The sequence below is a fragment of the Jaculus jaculus genome, chromosome 21, assembly GCF_020740685.1.
Source record: "Jaculus jaculus isolate mJacJac1 chromosome 21, mJacJac1.mat.Y.cur, whole genome shotgun sequence".
Taxonomy (NCBI): Eukaryota; Metazoa; Chordata; class Mammalia; order Rodentia; family Dipodidae; genus Jaculus; species Jaculus jaculus.
In genome coordinates, this window is record NC_059122.1 from 9,006,111 (window position 1) to 9,022,067 (window position 15,957).

Here is a 15,957-nt window from a genome sequence, read left to right on the forward strand (position 1 = left end):
GGGCTCCGTGGTGCATTCAACTGTGATCCCACTGGACCTAAAACAATGGGAGGTGGGGCCAGGAGAATCTGAAGCTCACAAGATTCATATATACATATATATATAAAGGTTTTCAAAGTAAGTAAGCTACTTTTACTGGCTTTAATATATTTTTCACACATTTGAGGAAAGCGGGTATGTTGGTATACATTATAATACAACTTCTGCGTGCTTGAAATGCAATTGATTGTATTCGGCATGAAATTTCTTTAGTGAAGTTTAATAACAGATATGTTAAAACCTTATTTTAATGAAAGCATAAGAAAATTTTAATTTGTATGGAAGATTCTGCCCTTCATGTTTTAAATATCTATCATGTTGAAAACGGTGAGAAGCAGGATATTGTACGTATTATGTGTTGGAGTTAGGGTTTAGGGAGGTAGTCACATTTGTAATGCTATATTGTTTGAGCTTTGATTTTTATTTCCTTTTCTCCTGTCTTGATTTATACTTTTTTGCCGTCGGTTTTTGTAAAGCTATGGGGCTAGTGCATGCTAGGCAACTGTTCTACTTAATTACATTTCTAGCCTCAGGTTGTTTTTTGTTGTTGGTGTTTTAAATTTACTTATTTGCAAGCAAAATGAGAGGGGGACTGGAGAGATGGCTTTGTGATTAAGGTGTTTGTTGGGCCCAGGTTCAGTTTCCTAGTACCTGCATAAAGCCAGGTGCACAAGGTGGCGCACGTGTCTGGAGTTCATTTGCAGTAGCTGGGAGGCCCTGACGCACCCATCCCGTTCTCTCTGTCTGTCTCTGCTTCTCTCTCAAATAAATAAATAGAGAGGGAGAGAGAATGGACATGCTAGAGCCTCCAGCCACTGCATATGAGCTCCAGATGCATGCACCACTTTGTGCATCTGGCCTTACGTGGGTATTGGGGAATCGAACCCGGGTCCTTAGGCTTTTCCTGCAAGCACCTTAACCACCTAGCTGTCTCTAGCCTAGTTGTTGCTGTTTTTGAGGTAGGATTTCGCTCTAGCCCAGTCTGGTTTTGAACTTAACACCATCCTCCTGCCTCAACTTCCTGGGTGCTGGGGTTAAAGGTGTGAGCCACTATCCTTTTCTAGCCTCAGTATTTTGGTTTTTTTCGAGGTAGCATCTTGCTCTAGCCCAGGCTGACCTGGAATTCACTGTGTAGTTTCAGGGCGGCCTCGAACTCACGGTGATCCTCCTACCTCTGCCTCCTGAGTGCTGGGATTAAAGGTGTGTGCCACCATGCCCGGTTATTATTTATTTATTTTGAGGTAGGGTCTCACTCTAGCCCAGGCTGACCTGGAATTCACTGTGTAGTCTCAGGGCGGCCTCGAACTCACGGTGATCCTCCTACCTCTGCCTCCCGAGTGCCGGGATCAAAGGCGTGTGCCACCATGCCTGGCCTAGCCCCAGTATTTCTTAAAGCAGTGAATATAGTCTACTTTTATTAAAATGGTGATAGGATGTTTCTGGAACGTGTAATGACATTAACGTAAATTCCCCCACCCTTCCTGCTTTTCCTTGGTCCTCTTGCCTCAGTCTCTTGAGTGCTGGGACCTGTGCCACCACAGTCGGCCAAGGAACTGCTTTTCAAATCATGATAGCTAAGCTCATTGTGTGCTGTTATTAATTCTGCCTTTAGGCATGTGTGGATGTAAGAGCCAGCTCCGTGTTTTGGCAGCAGATGGAGTTTGCAGAGAACCTGGGTGGTCAGCCCACACTGCCAGAGTGGTTCTCGACACATCCTTCCCATGGAAACCGAGCAGAGCATCTGGACAGGCTCATCCCACAGGTGAGCTAGTACTTGGTAAGGTAGGACGTGCATTGACCGTGTACTTTACTGTTACTATGTACACATAACTATAATGATGGGTCATTGGTTTCCCGAGGGTTCAGCTAAAAACTAAAATCTGCTTGCCCACGAGTTGGGGAATGAATTGCTACGAACAGATGACTTTTCTGTGATGAAGACTTAGTACCTGATTTTCAGTTAAACTGATGGGAACAACTTGAAACTTCAGACAGCACTGTAATCCCAGAGCTGGATAGATAAAGACAGGAGGAGCAGACATGCAAGTCATCCTCAGATACAAAGTGAATTTGATGCTAACCTGGGCTACATGATACTCTGTCTAAAACCTAAAGCAAAACACTCCAGCCATAAAGTTTCAGTACCTTGTCCATAATTTGACTTTTTTTAAAAAGAATATTTTATTATTTATTTATTTGACGGAGAGAAAGAGGGAGAGAGAGAGAGAATGGGCACGCCAGGGCCTCCAGCCACTGCAAATTCCAGACATGTGCGCCCTCTTGTGCATCTGGCTAACATGGGTCCTGGGGAATCGAACCTTGGTCCTTTGGCTTTGCAGGCAAACACCTTAACTGCTAAGCCATCCCTCCAGCCCCATAATTTGACTTTTTATAATAGTGTTAGCTTTTTTTTTTTCTTTTTTGTTTTTTCGAGGTAGGGTCTCACTCTGTCTAGCCCAGACTGACTTGGTCAGTTCAAGCAGCAAGGAGTATCTGTGGCAAGATAGAAAGAAAAATCCAGTGTGTTTGATCGTGTGCAGTGCTCACTGAAGTAGGGTTAGTAGAGGGAGTGTGATTGTCATGAGGAAGTACTGACACAGTGGTACGAGGTTTTAATGAAGAATTATCAATCTAGTTTGAGGTAAGCAGTTTCATTTGTCAGTATCATTGGTAGTTATTAGTAAGCTGTATTCTAAATATTTTGTTTGTTTGTTTATTTTTATTTATTTGAGAGCAACAGAGAGAAGGCGGGGGAGAGAGAGAGAGAATGGGCGCTCCAGGGCCTCCAGCCACTGCAAATGAACTCCAGACGTGTGCACCCCCTTGTGCATCTGGCTAACATGGGTCCTGGGGAATCAAACCTGAGTCTTTTGGCTTTGCAGGCAAATGCGTTAACTGCTAAGCCATCCCTCCAGCCCATGCTTTCCTCCAATCTTAAATGTGCTCCATGTGCCAACATGGGAAACACCCTCCTGTATGGCATGCAAATGTCTTGCTGGAGAGACAAGAAGAGGAGTTCAGTACCCCCAAGACTTGTTCATTCAGGATCAGGTTTAGGTTTGCTCACATCTGGAGTTCATTATTTCCCCCCACTCCCACCTGCCTTTATCTGTAAGAGCTCTGCCAAGGAAACAAGGTTGCCAACATTGCTCCTCATTAGGTGCGAGCCTCGAACCGGGGTCCTTAGGCTTCACAGGCAAGTGCTTAACAAGTAAGCCACCTCTCCAGCCCAGCTGTAGTCTATTGCTGAGGAACATGCAAAGAAAACCACTACTTTCTTGGAATTTATATTCTATTTAGGTGATGCAGATAAATATTCATATGTATAATATGTATTGTGGGGTGACAGGAAAGAAGGGCGTCCTGTTCTGTGATGTGGTGTCAAGGAAGGCCTCACGGAACAGGGTCTGGAGGGGCCAGGGAAGTCCTGTGGGTGTCGGAGCGAGAACCTTTCAGGCTCTTCAGAAGTCTTGGAATAAGTCTGCTAAGAGATGATGGCAGCTTAGGTCAAGACTGGTAGCAGAAAATGGCAAGAAGAGTGGCTAGGTTCTGGCTGCATTTTGAAAGGAGTGATGGCTGACGTTGACCATTTAAGTATATTCTGTACCTCTCATTAGCATTCATGACCTGCGGGGCGGGGCTTCTTAACATGTGCCATAGTTCACTTGGGCCGCTGCAGTAGAATACCGTAGACCAAGTGACTTAGGGACCGTGGGAATCCACTTCTCAGTGTGAGAGCCTGAGAAGCCCTGGGTCAAGAGCCGCACACTGGGTGTCTGGAGGGGATCCGGGCCCTGGTCATGGATAGCTCTCCCGAGTTTGTTTATATTTGCTGTGTTTGGGGCCCGTGTCACTGTGGACCTTGAACTTGCGCTCTTCCTGCCTCAGCCCCTGGTGCTGGGATAGTGGACGTGGGCTTGGAGTGTCTCGTAGAAACAAAGGCCCTCATGTTCCTCCTCGTGAAGGCTCCATGGTCATGACTCCTCCCATCCCAAAGACCCCGATTCATTGCCCTTGCATTCGGAATAGGGTTTCAGCATAGGAATCTTGAGGATCATAGCATTAGTTTCTTAGCAACTCCTAACCTAACCAAATTTCATTTAGACACATAATTTGAAGGGGAAAACTAGGGGGAAAAAAAGCAGTGAAATTTTCCTGTCTCTGCAGCCATGATGAACACACAACTTCTGTTTACTTTTTTTTTTTTCTGTTTACTTTCAGTCAGTGAAATTCTAAAACTCTGTGGTTTGTTTAAATTAGAACGAATTCCACTAGCCCACTTTGATTTGAAGCCTAAAGCCTGAAGTTGTCATTTCATCAAATTACTGAGGATCTTCAGGCAGGTAAAAAAAATGTGCTTATAATAATCAGTTGATTAGTTAATGTGGACAAAGATAGTTGGAGAAACACATGCTATTTGGGAGTCATTGATGAGGAACAACAGGAGAGGTATTTTTCTTTTAAAAATAAGCGATCCCGGTGTAGAAACTTAATTGAAAACCTGACAGAATTTCTTATTCTTCTCCCCCAGGGGATTAAATTCAGTTTGAAAGCCATGCGGCTCCACTACACCACTGGGGTACCTCGCTGGTTGAAGTGAGAACAGGGTGCTAATTAGAGGACAAGTCATAGCGTGGCTGCGGTCTGTCATGAAAGCGCGCAGTTCCTCAGGCCGTGGGTGATACTTGAGGCTACATGTTACTCCAGACTGCATTTTAAATACCACATGTGACCTGAGATGTTTCTCTACTCACATGCGTGAAGTGTTGCATTCTACCTAACATTCCTGTTCTTGAACATTTCTGACAGACATAACTTAAATTCTATGCATCTCTAAGGTACTTGGCACAAGAGGCCCAGAGCACAGGCATAATGATGTCAGCGTCGCCCCAGACACAAGACACTTGCTAGTTCAAAGCAGTGAAGCTGGAGGAATTGAATAGAGAACAAGACGCAAGACAGCCTAACCCCAGAGTAGACGTTTTGTTTGTATTTTTTATTTATTTTTTTGCATTTACTGCATTTAATTGGTGGGAGACAGCCTGTTGAGGATCAGATCTACAGGACACCAAGGAAGCAAGCCCCGTGGTTCTGGGGTGGGAACACACATTTTAACAACTTTGGTTTTAATTTAATGTAGTGAGTACTATAGCCCTGTGGTTCTGGGGTGGGAACACACATTTTTTTTTAATTTTTATTAACATTTTCCATGATTATAAAATATATCCCATGGTAATTCCCTCCCTCCCCACCCCCACACTTTCCCATTTGAAATTCCATTCTCCATCATATTACCTCCCCATTACAGTCATTGTAATTACATATATACAATATCAACCTATTAAGCATCCTCCTCCCTTCCTTTCTCCACCCTTTATGTCTCCTTTTTACCTTACTGGCCTCTGCTACTAAGTATTTTCATTCTCACGCAGAAGCCCAGTCATCTGTAGCTAGGATCCACATATGAGAGAGAACATGTGGCGCTTGGCTTTCTGGGCCTGGGTTACCTCACTTAGTATAATCCTTTCCAGGTCCATCCATTTTTCTGCAAATTTCATAACTTCATTTTTCTTTACCGCTGAGTAGAACTCCATTGTATAAATGGGGAACACACATTTTAACGACTTTGATTTTAATTTAATGTAGTGAGAACTATAGCCCTGTGGTTCTGGAGTAAACACATATCTTAATGACTTTGATTTTAATTTAATGTAGGAAGTACTATAAGACTTTTATTTTCATTAGATTTCATAAATATTATAAAAATATTTCTTATGTAGTATAGCAACATTTAAGATATTTTAAATGTGTGTTTTGTACTTTCAGCAAGCGTTAACTAATTGTCTGTTATGTGCCGTGTTGTAGGTTTTGCAAGTAGTGTGAACTGAGCAGACCGTGTGCACAGCCTCATGAAGCCTGTTCTGCAGTAACACCAGGCGGAGGATGGGTAGAGAGGAGGGCTGGGAAGCACCTGTGGCATTTTTAACGAGGGCACTAACCTGTTGGGTCACAGCTCCATGCTCACGACCTCATTTAACCGTGGCTACCTTCATGTAGGTCTGTGTCCTAATATGTGTGTGTATTCAGGGCCAGGGCTTCAAAGTATGAATTTTGGCAGAAAACAATTACTTCTTTGGCAGAAATGCAAAATGTGAGCAGAGACGGGACAGGGGTTGGAGTAGCCGTTCAAAGTGGGGCGAGCAGAGACGGGACAGGCTTAGCAGTTTAGGGTTTAGGATGGGGAGCAGAGACGGGACAGGGGTTGGTGTGGCCGTTTAGCATGTGGGGATACAGAGGGCATGGGTGTTGGAGCAGCCCTGGACGAGTGTTATTAGATGAAGGAATAGAGGTGGCGTGGGCGTCGGGGAAGCATTTACAGTGCGGGCATCCAGCTGGCACGGGTGTGGGAGTCGTGCTTTAGAATGGGATGAGTAAAGCAGGCAGGCTCCGTGAGGAGCCTCTTCTTAGGGACGGAAGCCTGGCGAGGGTTCGAGCAGCAGTCGTGTGTGGCCGCGGTGACGGGCTCCGCTGAGGGACGTGGGCGCCGTGCGGAACGTCCTCGTGGAGACGGACGCCTGGCGAGGGCTACGTGCGTGTGCTCCGTGTGGACGCTGATGCCTGCGGCCCCTGCACGGCAGTCTGCGTCAGTATTTCTGGAGCACTTTAAGAAAATAGGCTAGTAGTTCCTATTTTTGGTTTGTCTTTAAATGAATAACCCCGTTAGAAAAAAAAATTCACTGTTTTTGAAATGTGAGATCTCACATAAAGCATTTATTGTTGCCTAGATAAATATAACCCTGTGGTCTACTCGCATCTAAAGAGGGTAAATGTAGGTTTGTGGTAATAATATTACTTCTTGTGGATAAGCTGATATGCTGTAATTTTATTTACTTGAAATAATCAGTTAAATTTAGGAAACATACCCCACATATTTTGGTTACCATAACAACTTGGGTGAAAAATTGAAGAACAGATGTTTCATCAACTTGTTGACGTTTAATACTATGACAGTTCAAATTATAGTGAGTCTATTCAGACTTTATGTACTCCATAATTTGTCCTTGAAATAAATACCTTACTTAAGTATTTTAAATATTTTTTTTTCTAAAATATCAATCATTGTTGGGCTGGAGAGATGACTTAGCAGTTAAGCACTTGCCTGTGAAGCCCCTGGTTCAAGGTTCGATTCCCCAGGACCCACGTTAGCCAGATGCACAAGGGGGCGCACGCATCTGGAGTTTGTTCGCAGTGGCTGGAGGCCCTGGCGCGCCCGTCCCCCCCCCCCCCGCCTCTTTCTGTCTGTTGCTCTCAAATAAATGCAAATAAAAAAATTAAAAAATATATGAATCATTGTTAATAATAGAAATTTACTTGAAACATTTACTTTAAAATCGGAAGTAGTTAGATTGAATGTTTTGGTCTAATTTCTCCTGTGTTTTCTTGTTTTCACCTCTCTTTAGGGTGTGGGGGAGGCAGTGGCAGATGACAGGACGTGTAGGAAGGCATTTCAGATTATGATACTGGAATCACACTTCGAATAGCATTTATTCTCTTGGTTTTCATGTTTATAATTTCCTATTTTTAGGCATGAGAATTACTCAGTGGCAGGCTATAGGTGCATTTATCTTAAAAATATTTTTATTTATTTATTTGCAAGCAGAGGGAGATAGAGAAGAGAAACAGTACAAATGTGCACCCAAGAGCCTCCATCTGCTGCAAATGAGCTCCAAATGCATGCGACCTTTTGTGCATCTGGCTTTACATTGGTATTAGGGAATCAAACTTGGGTCGATAAGCTTTGCAGACAAGCACTTTAACTACGGAGCCATCTCTCCAGCCCTATTTTTTTTTGTTTATTTTTATTAATTTGAGAGCAACAGAGAGAGTAAGAGGCAGAGAGAGAGAGAGAGAGAATGAGCATGAGAATGGGCTTGCCAGGGCCTCCAGCCACTGTGAATGAACTCCAGATGCTTGCGCCCCCTTGTGTATCTGGCTAACGTGGGTCCTGAGGAATCAAGCCTTGAACCGGGGTCCTTAGGCTTCACAGGCAAGTGCTTAACCACTAAGCCATCTCTCCAGCTCCTCCGGCCCTATTTTTAATCAAAAAAAAATTTTTTTTTTTTTTTGCTGAGAGTAAACACCTGTGTAAATAATTTTCATGTATTTATAGTTGGATAAATAAATACTGTATCATGAGAAGAAAATAGCAGTATTTAAAGTTATTTATTTATTTGCATGCAGAGTGAGTGAGTGAATGGGTACACCAGGGCCTCCAGCCACTGCAGACGAACTGCTGATGCATGCGTCCCTGTTCCTCCAGTGGCAGTGTCTTTAACATGACATGAAGCATCATTGCTGGCCACTGGGCACCTCCCGGGGTCTCGTGTTGTCTAGCGTGGAGAGTGTGGAGCAGGCAAGGGTGGCAGCAGCTGTGGTTGGCGGGACACTGTGCCAACCTTGAGAAACGCCCCTGCGCAGTTGTCACGGCGCTCTGCGTAAGGCTGGAATGCATGAGCCGTTAGCACAAAACGGCTTTTTAAGGCAAGGCAACAGCAGCAACCCTTTTAGGAAACCTGTTGAAAAAGAGCAATGATGTCTACCCTCCCCTAAAAATGTCGTGCTTTCTGTTTTCAGGGTGAGCTTGTAATCTAACCACCAGCTCCTCTGGCGTGAATTTTTCCTCTCCCTGCATTAAGCTATTATCACATGCGGGCGCGCAGTTGTTTCATCTAGAAGGATCCCGGTGTTTGCCGGTGCTTGACTTTAAACCTACGTGGTTACGAGAAGGAAGGATGGCCTGTGCTTTTGAAAAATATCATACCCGTGTGTTTATCATTCATTTGTTTTAATCCTAGAAGCTGCCTATGTGTGGTGGTACACGCCTCTCATCCTAGCACTTGGAAGGTTGAGATCGCAGGATTGCTGTGAGTTCAAGGCCCGTCTGAGTCTGCATAGTGAATTCTAGGTCAGCCTGGGCTAGAGCAAGACCCTACCTTAAAAAAACAAAAAGCAAAAATACCATTTTCTATAAGGTGCAAAATGATGTTTTAGTATTTTAATGAGCTGTGAAATGAACAGATCCATTGCCTCATGTACTGACTTTGGAGGGTAACGACCCAGCCTTCGCTGTTGGCAGTTTTCGGTATACGATATGGTTGATTGTGGTTATAGCAGCACGGTAGCCCTTTAGAACGTGGTGTGCTGGTGTGAGTGAAACGCCCGCCCGCTTGGCTGGCCGTCTCCTCACCTCTGCTCGTCTGCACCAGCCCTTGGCGGTCACTGGTCTCACACTTCCTAGGGTTGTGCCATTTTACATTCCGCGTGTAAGGTTACAGGATGGCGTTCTTCAGACTCATCTGTATTGAAACCGGGCATGGCCACACACACTTTTATGCCAGCCCTGGAGCCAGTGGGAGGATCCCTGTGAATCCCAGGCCAGCCTGGGCTAGCATGAGGCTGCTTCTGAAAAACAAACGAAAGAGTGGGGGGGGGGAGGAAAAGAAAAGAAAGAAAAGGTCTGGAGGGATGGCTCAGTGTTTAAAGTGCTTGTTTGCAGTGCCTGGCAGCCTGGGTTTGATTCCCCAGTACCCGTGTATTGCTAGATGCACAAAGTGACACGTGTACCTGGAGCTAATAGGTAGTGGCAGGAAGCCCTGGCAAGCTTACATTCTCTCTGTGTCTCCTTGCAAATCAATAAGTAAATAAAAATATTTTAAAAAGAAAAAGAAAGTGAAACATATCTCCATTGTTGCATATTACAAGACTTGATCATTTTGTTGTTCTCAGACAGTGTCTTTCCCTCCCTCTCTTCCCCTCTTCCTGTTTAGCTCTGGCCTGGAACGTGGACCTTACTGTGTAAACCAGGCTCAGGCTGGCCTCGGGCCTCTGTCACCCCCCACCCGTGCACCCAGGCGACGCGCCGTCACTCCTGGCTAGCTTCTTCCCGTTCTCATGGTAGCAGTTGTCTGTAAGCAGGTTGCTGAGCCGTCTCCCTAGCTGCTCTCCTGTTTGCATCAGGAAGGGGTGCTGTGTTTTGTGGAAGGCCTCTTCTGCATCCATTGATATGATCGTGTGGGTCCTGTCTTTGTGGCTGTTGTGTGATGTATTCACTTACCGATTTCCTTATGTTGAGCCTCCTCTGCTTCCCCAGGATGAGCCCTGTTGACTAAGGTGGTTCCTTCACTTGCCTGTTTTTGTTTTTTTTTTTTTTTTTTTTTTTTGGTGGTGTTTGGGTTCAGTCTGGGAAGTGCCTGGAGCTGCTTCATGGATGAGGTGTCGCCATTCACTTGTGGCTGTGCTGGACCTTAAACCTGGCTCTCAGCCCCAGTGGGAGATCTTTTCTGACACCCTCCCCTCTCTGCCCTGTGGGAAGAGGGCTGCTGAAGGGGCTGCGGGTGCTGGGACTTGGTTGGCATCCTAGCTTCAAATTTGAGGAGATGGCACACTCAGGGTAAAAGGAAGAGGATTCCTAATGGGAGTCCAGCTGATGGAATTTAAGCCCGCTGTCCCAGTTAAGTCCCCATGAAGGTGGCACGTGTTGTGCAGAGCACGAAGTGAAGCGGGCAGGGTCTCTGGAGGGAAGGGCTCCACACACGTCCTTCCTGATCCAGGTGCGAGGGCCCTTGGTGGCTTGGGGCGGCATAGTTTGATCTCTTGTAGTCATATTGTGTCCTGAGCTTCATTGTCAGGGGAAGAAAAAGGCTTCCCTATATCTCTTTTTGGTTCTTTGGCTAGATTACTAGGTACTCAGACATGAAACAGTAACAGGAGAGAAGCTGTATTTAATCAGATGTGAGAATCTGACAAAGTATGAGAGTCAAATAAGGAAGGGTGAGATGCTTTCAGCTCGTACTGTGTCTGCATGACAGGGAGGCTGTGGGCTTCTGCGGGAGGGCGGGCGTGCAGGTTATGAGATGTAGGGAAGGAGATGTGTGGTGAATGACCGCTGCTGTATAAATAAATACTTTCATTACTCTCACGCCATAACAGCTGAAGGATAGTCTGTTGTTTATTCAAAAGATTTATGATATACTTCAGGGTCCTTAATTATTTTCACTACATGCTCATTTAATCTGATCTAATAATCACTACATAAAGGAAAGCCAATGAAATGACCCCTGTCTCCTAATAAGACTTTCTCACGTGTGGAAAACTGTGGAAAGGAACCCCAAATCTCGATTTGCACGTACAGTGAGAAGCTTTACTCCCTTGACGGGCAGAGCCTTCATGGCAAGGAGTCCCGCCGAAGCGGAGCCCCGAGGCTGGTGTGAAGGCCTTGCCTGTTGTGTGCTGCCAGTGGGCGCGCAGAAGACCAGGAGGAGGTGAGGGGGATTCTGGGTGAATATGGGCAAAGCACTGCTCGCTTTTAGAGAGAGGAAAGTATAATTACTATGGTAGATTTTCATTCATAAAAAGTAAAAGATACTGGTACCTTGCCATACAATAAGGTAAAGACGACATGAAAGCCAAAAAATGTTGTGATTTTGTTTTTCCCTCTCTGTTGTATTAGTCCCACTCATAAAGGTCATGGCTGGGTAGATATTTTTTTTTTAATGTTTTTTTAAAAATTTATTTATTTATTTATTTGAGAGCGACAGACACAGAGAGAAAGACAGATAGAGGGAGAGAGAGAGAATGGGCGCGCCAGGGCTTCCAGCCTCTGCAAACGAACTCCAGACGCGTGCGCCCCCTCATGCATCTGGCTAACGTGGGACCTGGGGAACCGAGCCTCGAACCGGGGTCCTTAGGCTTCACAGGCAAGCGCTTAACCGCTAGGCCATCTCTCCAGCCCGATATTTTGTTTTCCAGTATGATCAGACAAATATATTCCACTGTTTTCTTTAAAAAAAAAATCTCTAGTAGGGGCTGCAGAGATGATTCAGCAGTTAAAGGTGCTTGCATGTGAAGTCTGGTGGCCTGCATTTGATTCCCCAGAGCCCACGCAAAGCCAGCTGCACGCAGAAGCAGAGTTGGTTTGCAGTGGCAAGAGGTCCTGGTGGACGCTCCTCCTCCTCCTCCCCTGTCTCTGCTTCAAATAAACACGTGAAACATATGTTTTAAAGCTCTGAGAGGTGTTTTTTTTTTTTTTTTTTTTTTTTTAATTTGGGCGGCGTGCTCAAGGATGACCGGAACCACCGTGCTGCCCTAAGACTTGGGGTTCTCGGCACGCCACGTGGTGGTTGCCGCACTCAGCACTGCTGCTGTTTAAAGCACCGCCGCCCGGGCTGGAGGGAGGGCTCGCCGGTTAAGACGCGCGCCTGCGAGGCCTGAGAACCGGGTTATCGCCCAGTGTCCACGCAGGCCACATGCACAAGGGCGCACGCACCTGCAGTTTGTATGCAGTGGCTGGAGGCCCTGGCGTGCCCACTTTCATATTCTCTCTCTCTGAAATAAATAAATAAATAAAACAGTAGCGATTGATCAAATCGTGGAAAGTAAGTACCATTAATTTATCTGTGCTTCTCTTTCTTATATTATGCTTAAGTTTTCTTTGCATCCTAAACATACAGAGTATCTTCTTTTCTTTTATTTATTCTTATGTGAAGAATTGCATGATGTCCTTCCTTTATAGGCTCTCAAAGTCAGAGAGAGCTGTAACTGCCCACCACTTTCTGGACCAGACCCTCGGCTGCTGTTCAAACTCAGCATGAAGCACGTTCTCGAGGAGTCAGAGAAAGGATGCGTAGGCGGCGGCGGGAAGACGGCGGTCGACCCTCTGCCCACGCAGTGGCCGGCGCCGGCGCAGATCCCCCTGACGCTCATCGTGGAGAAAAGAGCCGGCCGTTGAACGAGCGTTTACGAGACTCCGGCTGCGTAAGGGACACATCATTTGTAGTCTCCCTTTAAGAAAGTTTGAAATTTGAAAAAAAGACAACGAGGTTAAATCATGTGCATGGCAGATAATTAAGTTCTTGTAGGTTTTTATTTTTCATGAAATAATTGCCATATTTTAATCTATTTTAAAATATCAGTGAGAAAAATATCAGAGAATAAATTTTCACTCTCCGTTTTTCTGTCTCCCTCGTACTTGCCTTGGATTTGAGAGGCCGCCGCCTACCTGATGAATCTTCTGAGGTTCTGCCGGGTCCACCCGTGTTCTGGAAATGCAGGGGCTTGTGCGGTGGGGACCGGCAGTCTGGGCTCATCTGTGAGCAGAACATGGTCTGCGCTGCGGTGGGATTATGTGGAAAAGGACCCCAGTGGAGAGTCGCCGGTTTTCGCCTGTGGATGACGGGAGGGGCAGCTGCAGGCAGAGGGAGAGGAAGCCGTTTCCATGGGGACGCGCAAGGACCGCTGCTGTGGTCCAGGTGACCCAGTGAGCAGCGCCGGGTGCAGGGTCGTCATCAGGCCTGGGCAGCGTTTCCGGGAAGTCTGACCAGTGTGGCTCCACAGCGGCTTACAGTTTAAGGTCCTCCGGAAGAGCAGCACTGGCTCCCAAGGGCCCCTCCCAGGACGCAGGAGCGGGTGCTGTCCCGGACAAGCAGATGACCACGAGGTACCGGCAGAGACGACGAGAGATGCTCAAGACACACCATCAGCGGGGCCAGGCTGGTCCGCACAAGTGTGTTTTAAAATACGGGTTATCGTTCATCCAATCCTGAAAGAGAAACTGGACACGTGAGGGGGTGTAAACGAGAAGTCTTCCTTCATCACTCCCCATCTTGTTTCTCGAGACAGCGTCTCTCACTAGCTGGAGCTCACTGGCCAGGGTCCAGGGCCAGCCAGGAAGTCCAGGGATCGCCCATCTCTGTCCCAGCCCTGGGATGACAGGCACAGGTGCCCAGTGGGTGCCGGTGATGCAACGCGCTCAGCTCTTGAGCGTTGTGTGGCAAGCACTTCACTTCTCGTGCCATATCCCCAGCCCCTGTTTGTTCAGCACCCAGGCTGGCGAAGGCCGGTGCTACTTAGGTCACGCTTGCTTATTTAGAAGAGGGACGTTTTTCTTGAAATACATAATGAGAACTTTCTTAGTGAATTGAAAGTGAACGGAATTACTTCCTGCTGAGTAACTACTATGAGCTGAGCCCTATTTGACTTATTTCTAAGAGGAACATTTTTCTTGAAATATATAATGAATCCCTTCTTAGTGAATGAAATTACTTCTTGCTGAGTAACTGTGAGCTGACCCCTAATTTTATTTCACTCACTCCACATCCCTGTGGGGGTGGAGAGGTTTACTACCACACCCAATTTCTTCTCTCCTAGAAAGAGCAAAACTGGCTGGGCATGGTGGTATGCACCGTTAATCCCGGCCCTTCAGAGGCCCAGGTAGGAGGATCGCTGTCCTGAGACTGCACAGTGAATTCCAGGTCAGCCTGGGCTAATGCGAGACCCTACTGCGAAAAACAGAACAAGACAGAGCAAAACTGATGACCAGCCTGCGTTTGCACGGCTCCCGGGAAGCCAGGACTAACGGCCGATGGCCAGGCGCACGCTGCGGCTGCCCGGCAGTTGCTTATTAGCTCGCGGTGGGCCGCAGCACAGGACCCCGCGCACAAGCCCCGGGCCAGACATGCTTACAGAGCAGTGAGCGGAGCGGAGCAGGCCACCCTTCCCGAAGGACCATGGAGTCTTGCGTCTCCTGCTTAGACGGCACGTTTGCCTCGTTGTCAAGAAGACAAATCTGGGGCCTGCTTATGCTCCCCAGAGCTTATGTTAGACTGTGAATACGGGATCTCTTGATCTGCATACAACACAACACTTGTCAGGGAGAATTTCCCAGTCACTGCTCTCCACAGTGTTCCTTACTTACCCTCCTGGTGACCGTAGTTTTGTGGCAAGCACTCCATAGCATGTAAAGCCATTAAGAGAGTGTCATGAAGAGGAAAACTATAAAATACACTGATGTTCCTGAAGGTTTCTAGAGAAAATAGTCCAATAGATGAAAGTCTAACCATAGTTTTGTAGGACTGATGGTGGATCAGTCATTCTGTATTTAAGAATACATTTGCTGGGGAAACTCGTTCTTACACAGAAACAAATTGAATTTAATTCCCTTCATAGTTATTCCCCTTTGGATGGTACTACAGAGAAGCAACACAAAATTGCCAGTCTTTTCTCTTGGGGGAGCGAGCTAAGGACACGTATTCTGTCTAGTGCCCAGGGTCACTGATTTTTGTTTGTGTGTTTTTGGTTTTTTGAGGTAGGGTCTCACTCTAGCTCAGGCTGACCTGGAATTCACTATGGAGTCTCAGGGTGGCCTCGAACTCACGGCGATCCTCCTACCTCTGCCTCCCGAGTGCTGGGATTAAAGGCGTGCGCCACCACGCTCAGCTGGGTCGCTGATGTTTTAAGCGCAGCCCCTGCTTGTTTGCTCGGTATACAGAGAGCCGCTCTTCAGCGCAGTCCCGCCTCTGTGCCTTGTCACGTTCTCTGAGACGACGTCTCACGGTCCCTGAGGCAGACATGGAACTTCCTTTGTAGCCCCGGCTGACTTCAAACTCATGATCCTCCTGCCTTAGCCCCACCCCCCAGGTGCATCACCACACCTGTCCCCAAGCTGATTTGTACCTGTGGTGATGCCCCTGGTCTGGAGAGTGCTCTGAGCTTCCAGCATTTTCCACATTCTGATGCTTAAAACTAGAGGGAGTTAGACCCACCTTCTGAGATAACCAACCCATTCAATAATCAGGGTAAGGCCTTACCAGCATATCCTTGAATTCACAGCACCCCCCGTACCCCCGCCCCGCCTGCTAGTCTTCTCCATTTATGGGTAAGAAAGTGGAAACTCAAGGAGACCAGTACCAGACCAGTGCCACAGCCCAGATCTGAGAATCAAAAGCTTTAATCTTTAATTGTCTTTAATGCACTTTCCCTTACACAGAAAATAAAAGCAACTGGCTGGTTAGGCCAGGAAACATTCATGTGGGGCTCTTGCTTTTATTTTTTTTTTTAATACTTTATTATTTATTTGAGAGA

At 46.6% G+C, this 15,957-nt stretch overlaps 1 protein-coding gene across 1 annotated transcript in view; it reads left to right on the top strand.

The window, feature by feature from the left end:
• Positions 1–15,900, top strand: part of Oma1 (OMA1 zinc metallopeptidase) — a 41,373-nt gene extending 25,473 nt beyond the window's left edge. Inside the window, exons 8-9 of the mRNA XM_045139290.1 lie at positions 1,652–1,801; positions 12,611–15,900. Of these exons, the coding sequence (XP_044995225.1) occupies positions 1,652–1,801; positions 12,611–12,826 (366 nt within the window). The 3' untranslated portion in view covers positions 12,827–15,900. The remainder of the gene's footprint in view (positions 1–1,651; positions 1,802–12,610) is intronic.
• Positions 15,901–15,957: the final 57 nt, after the last annotated feature.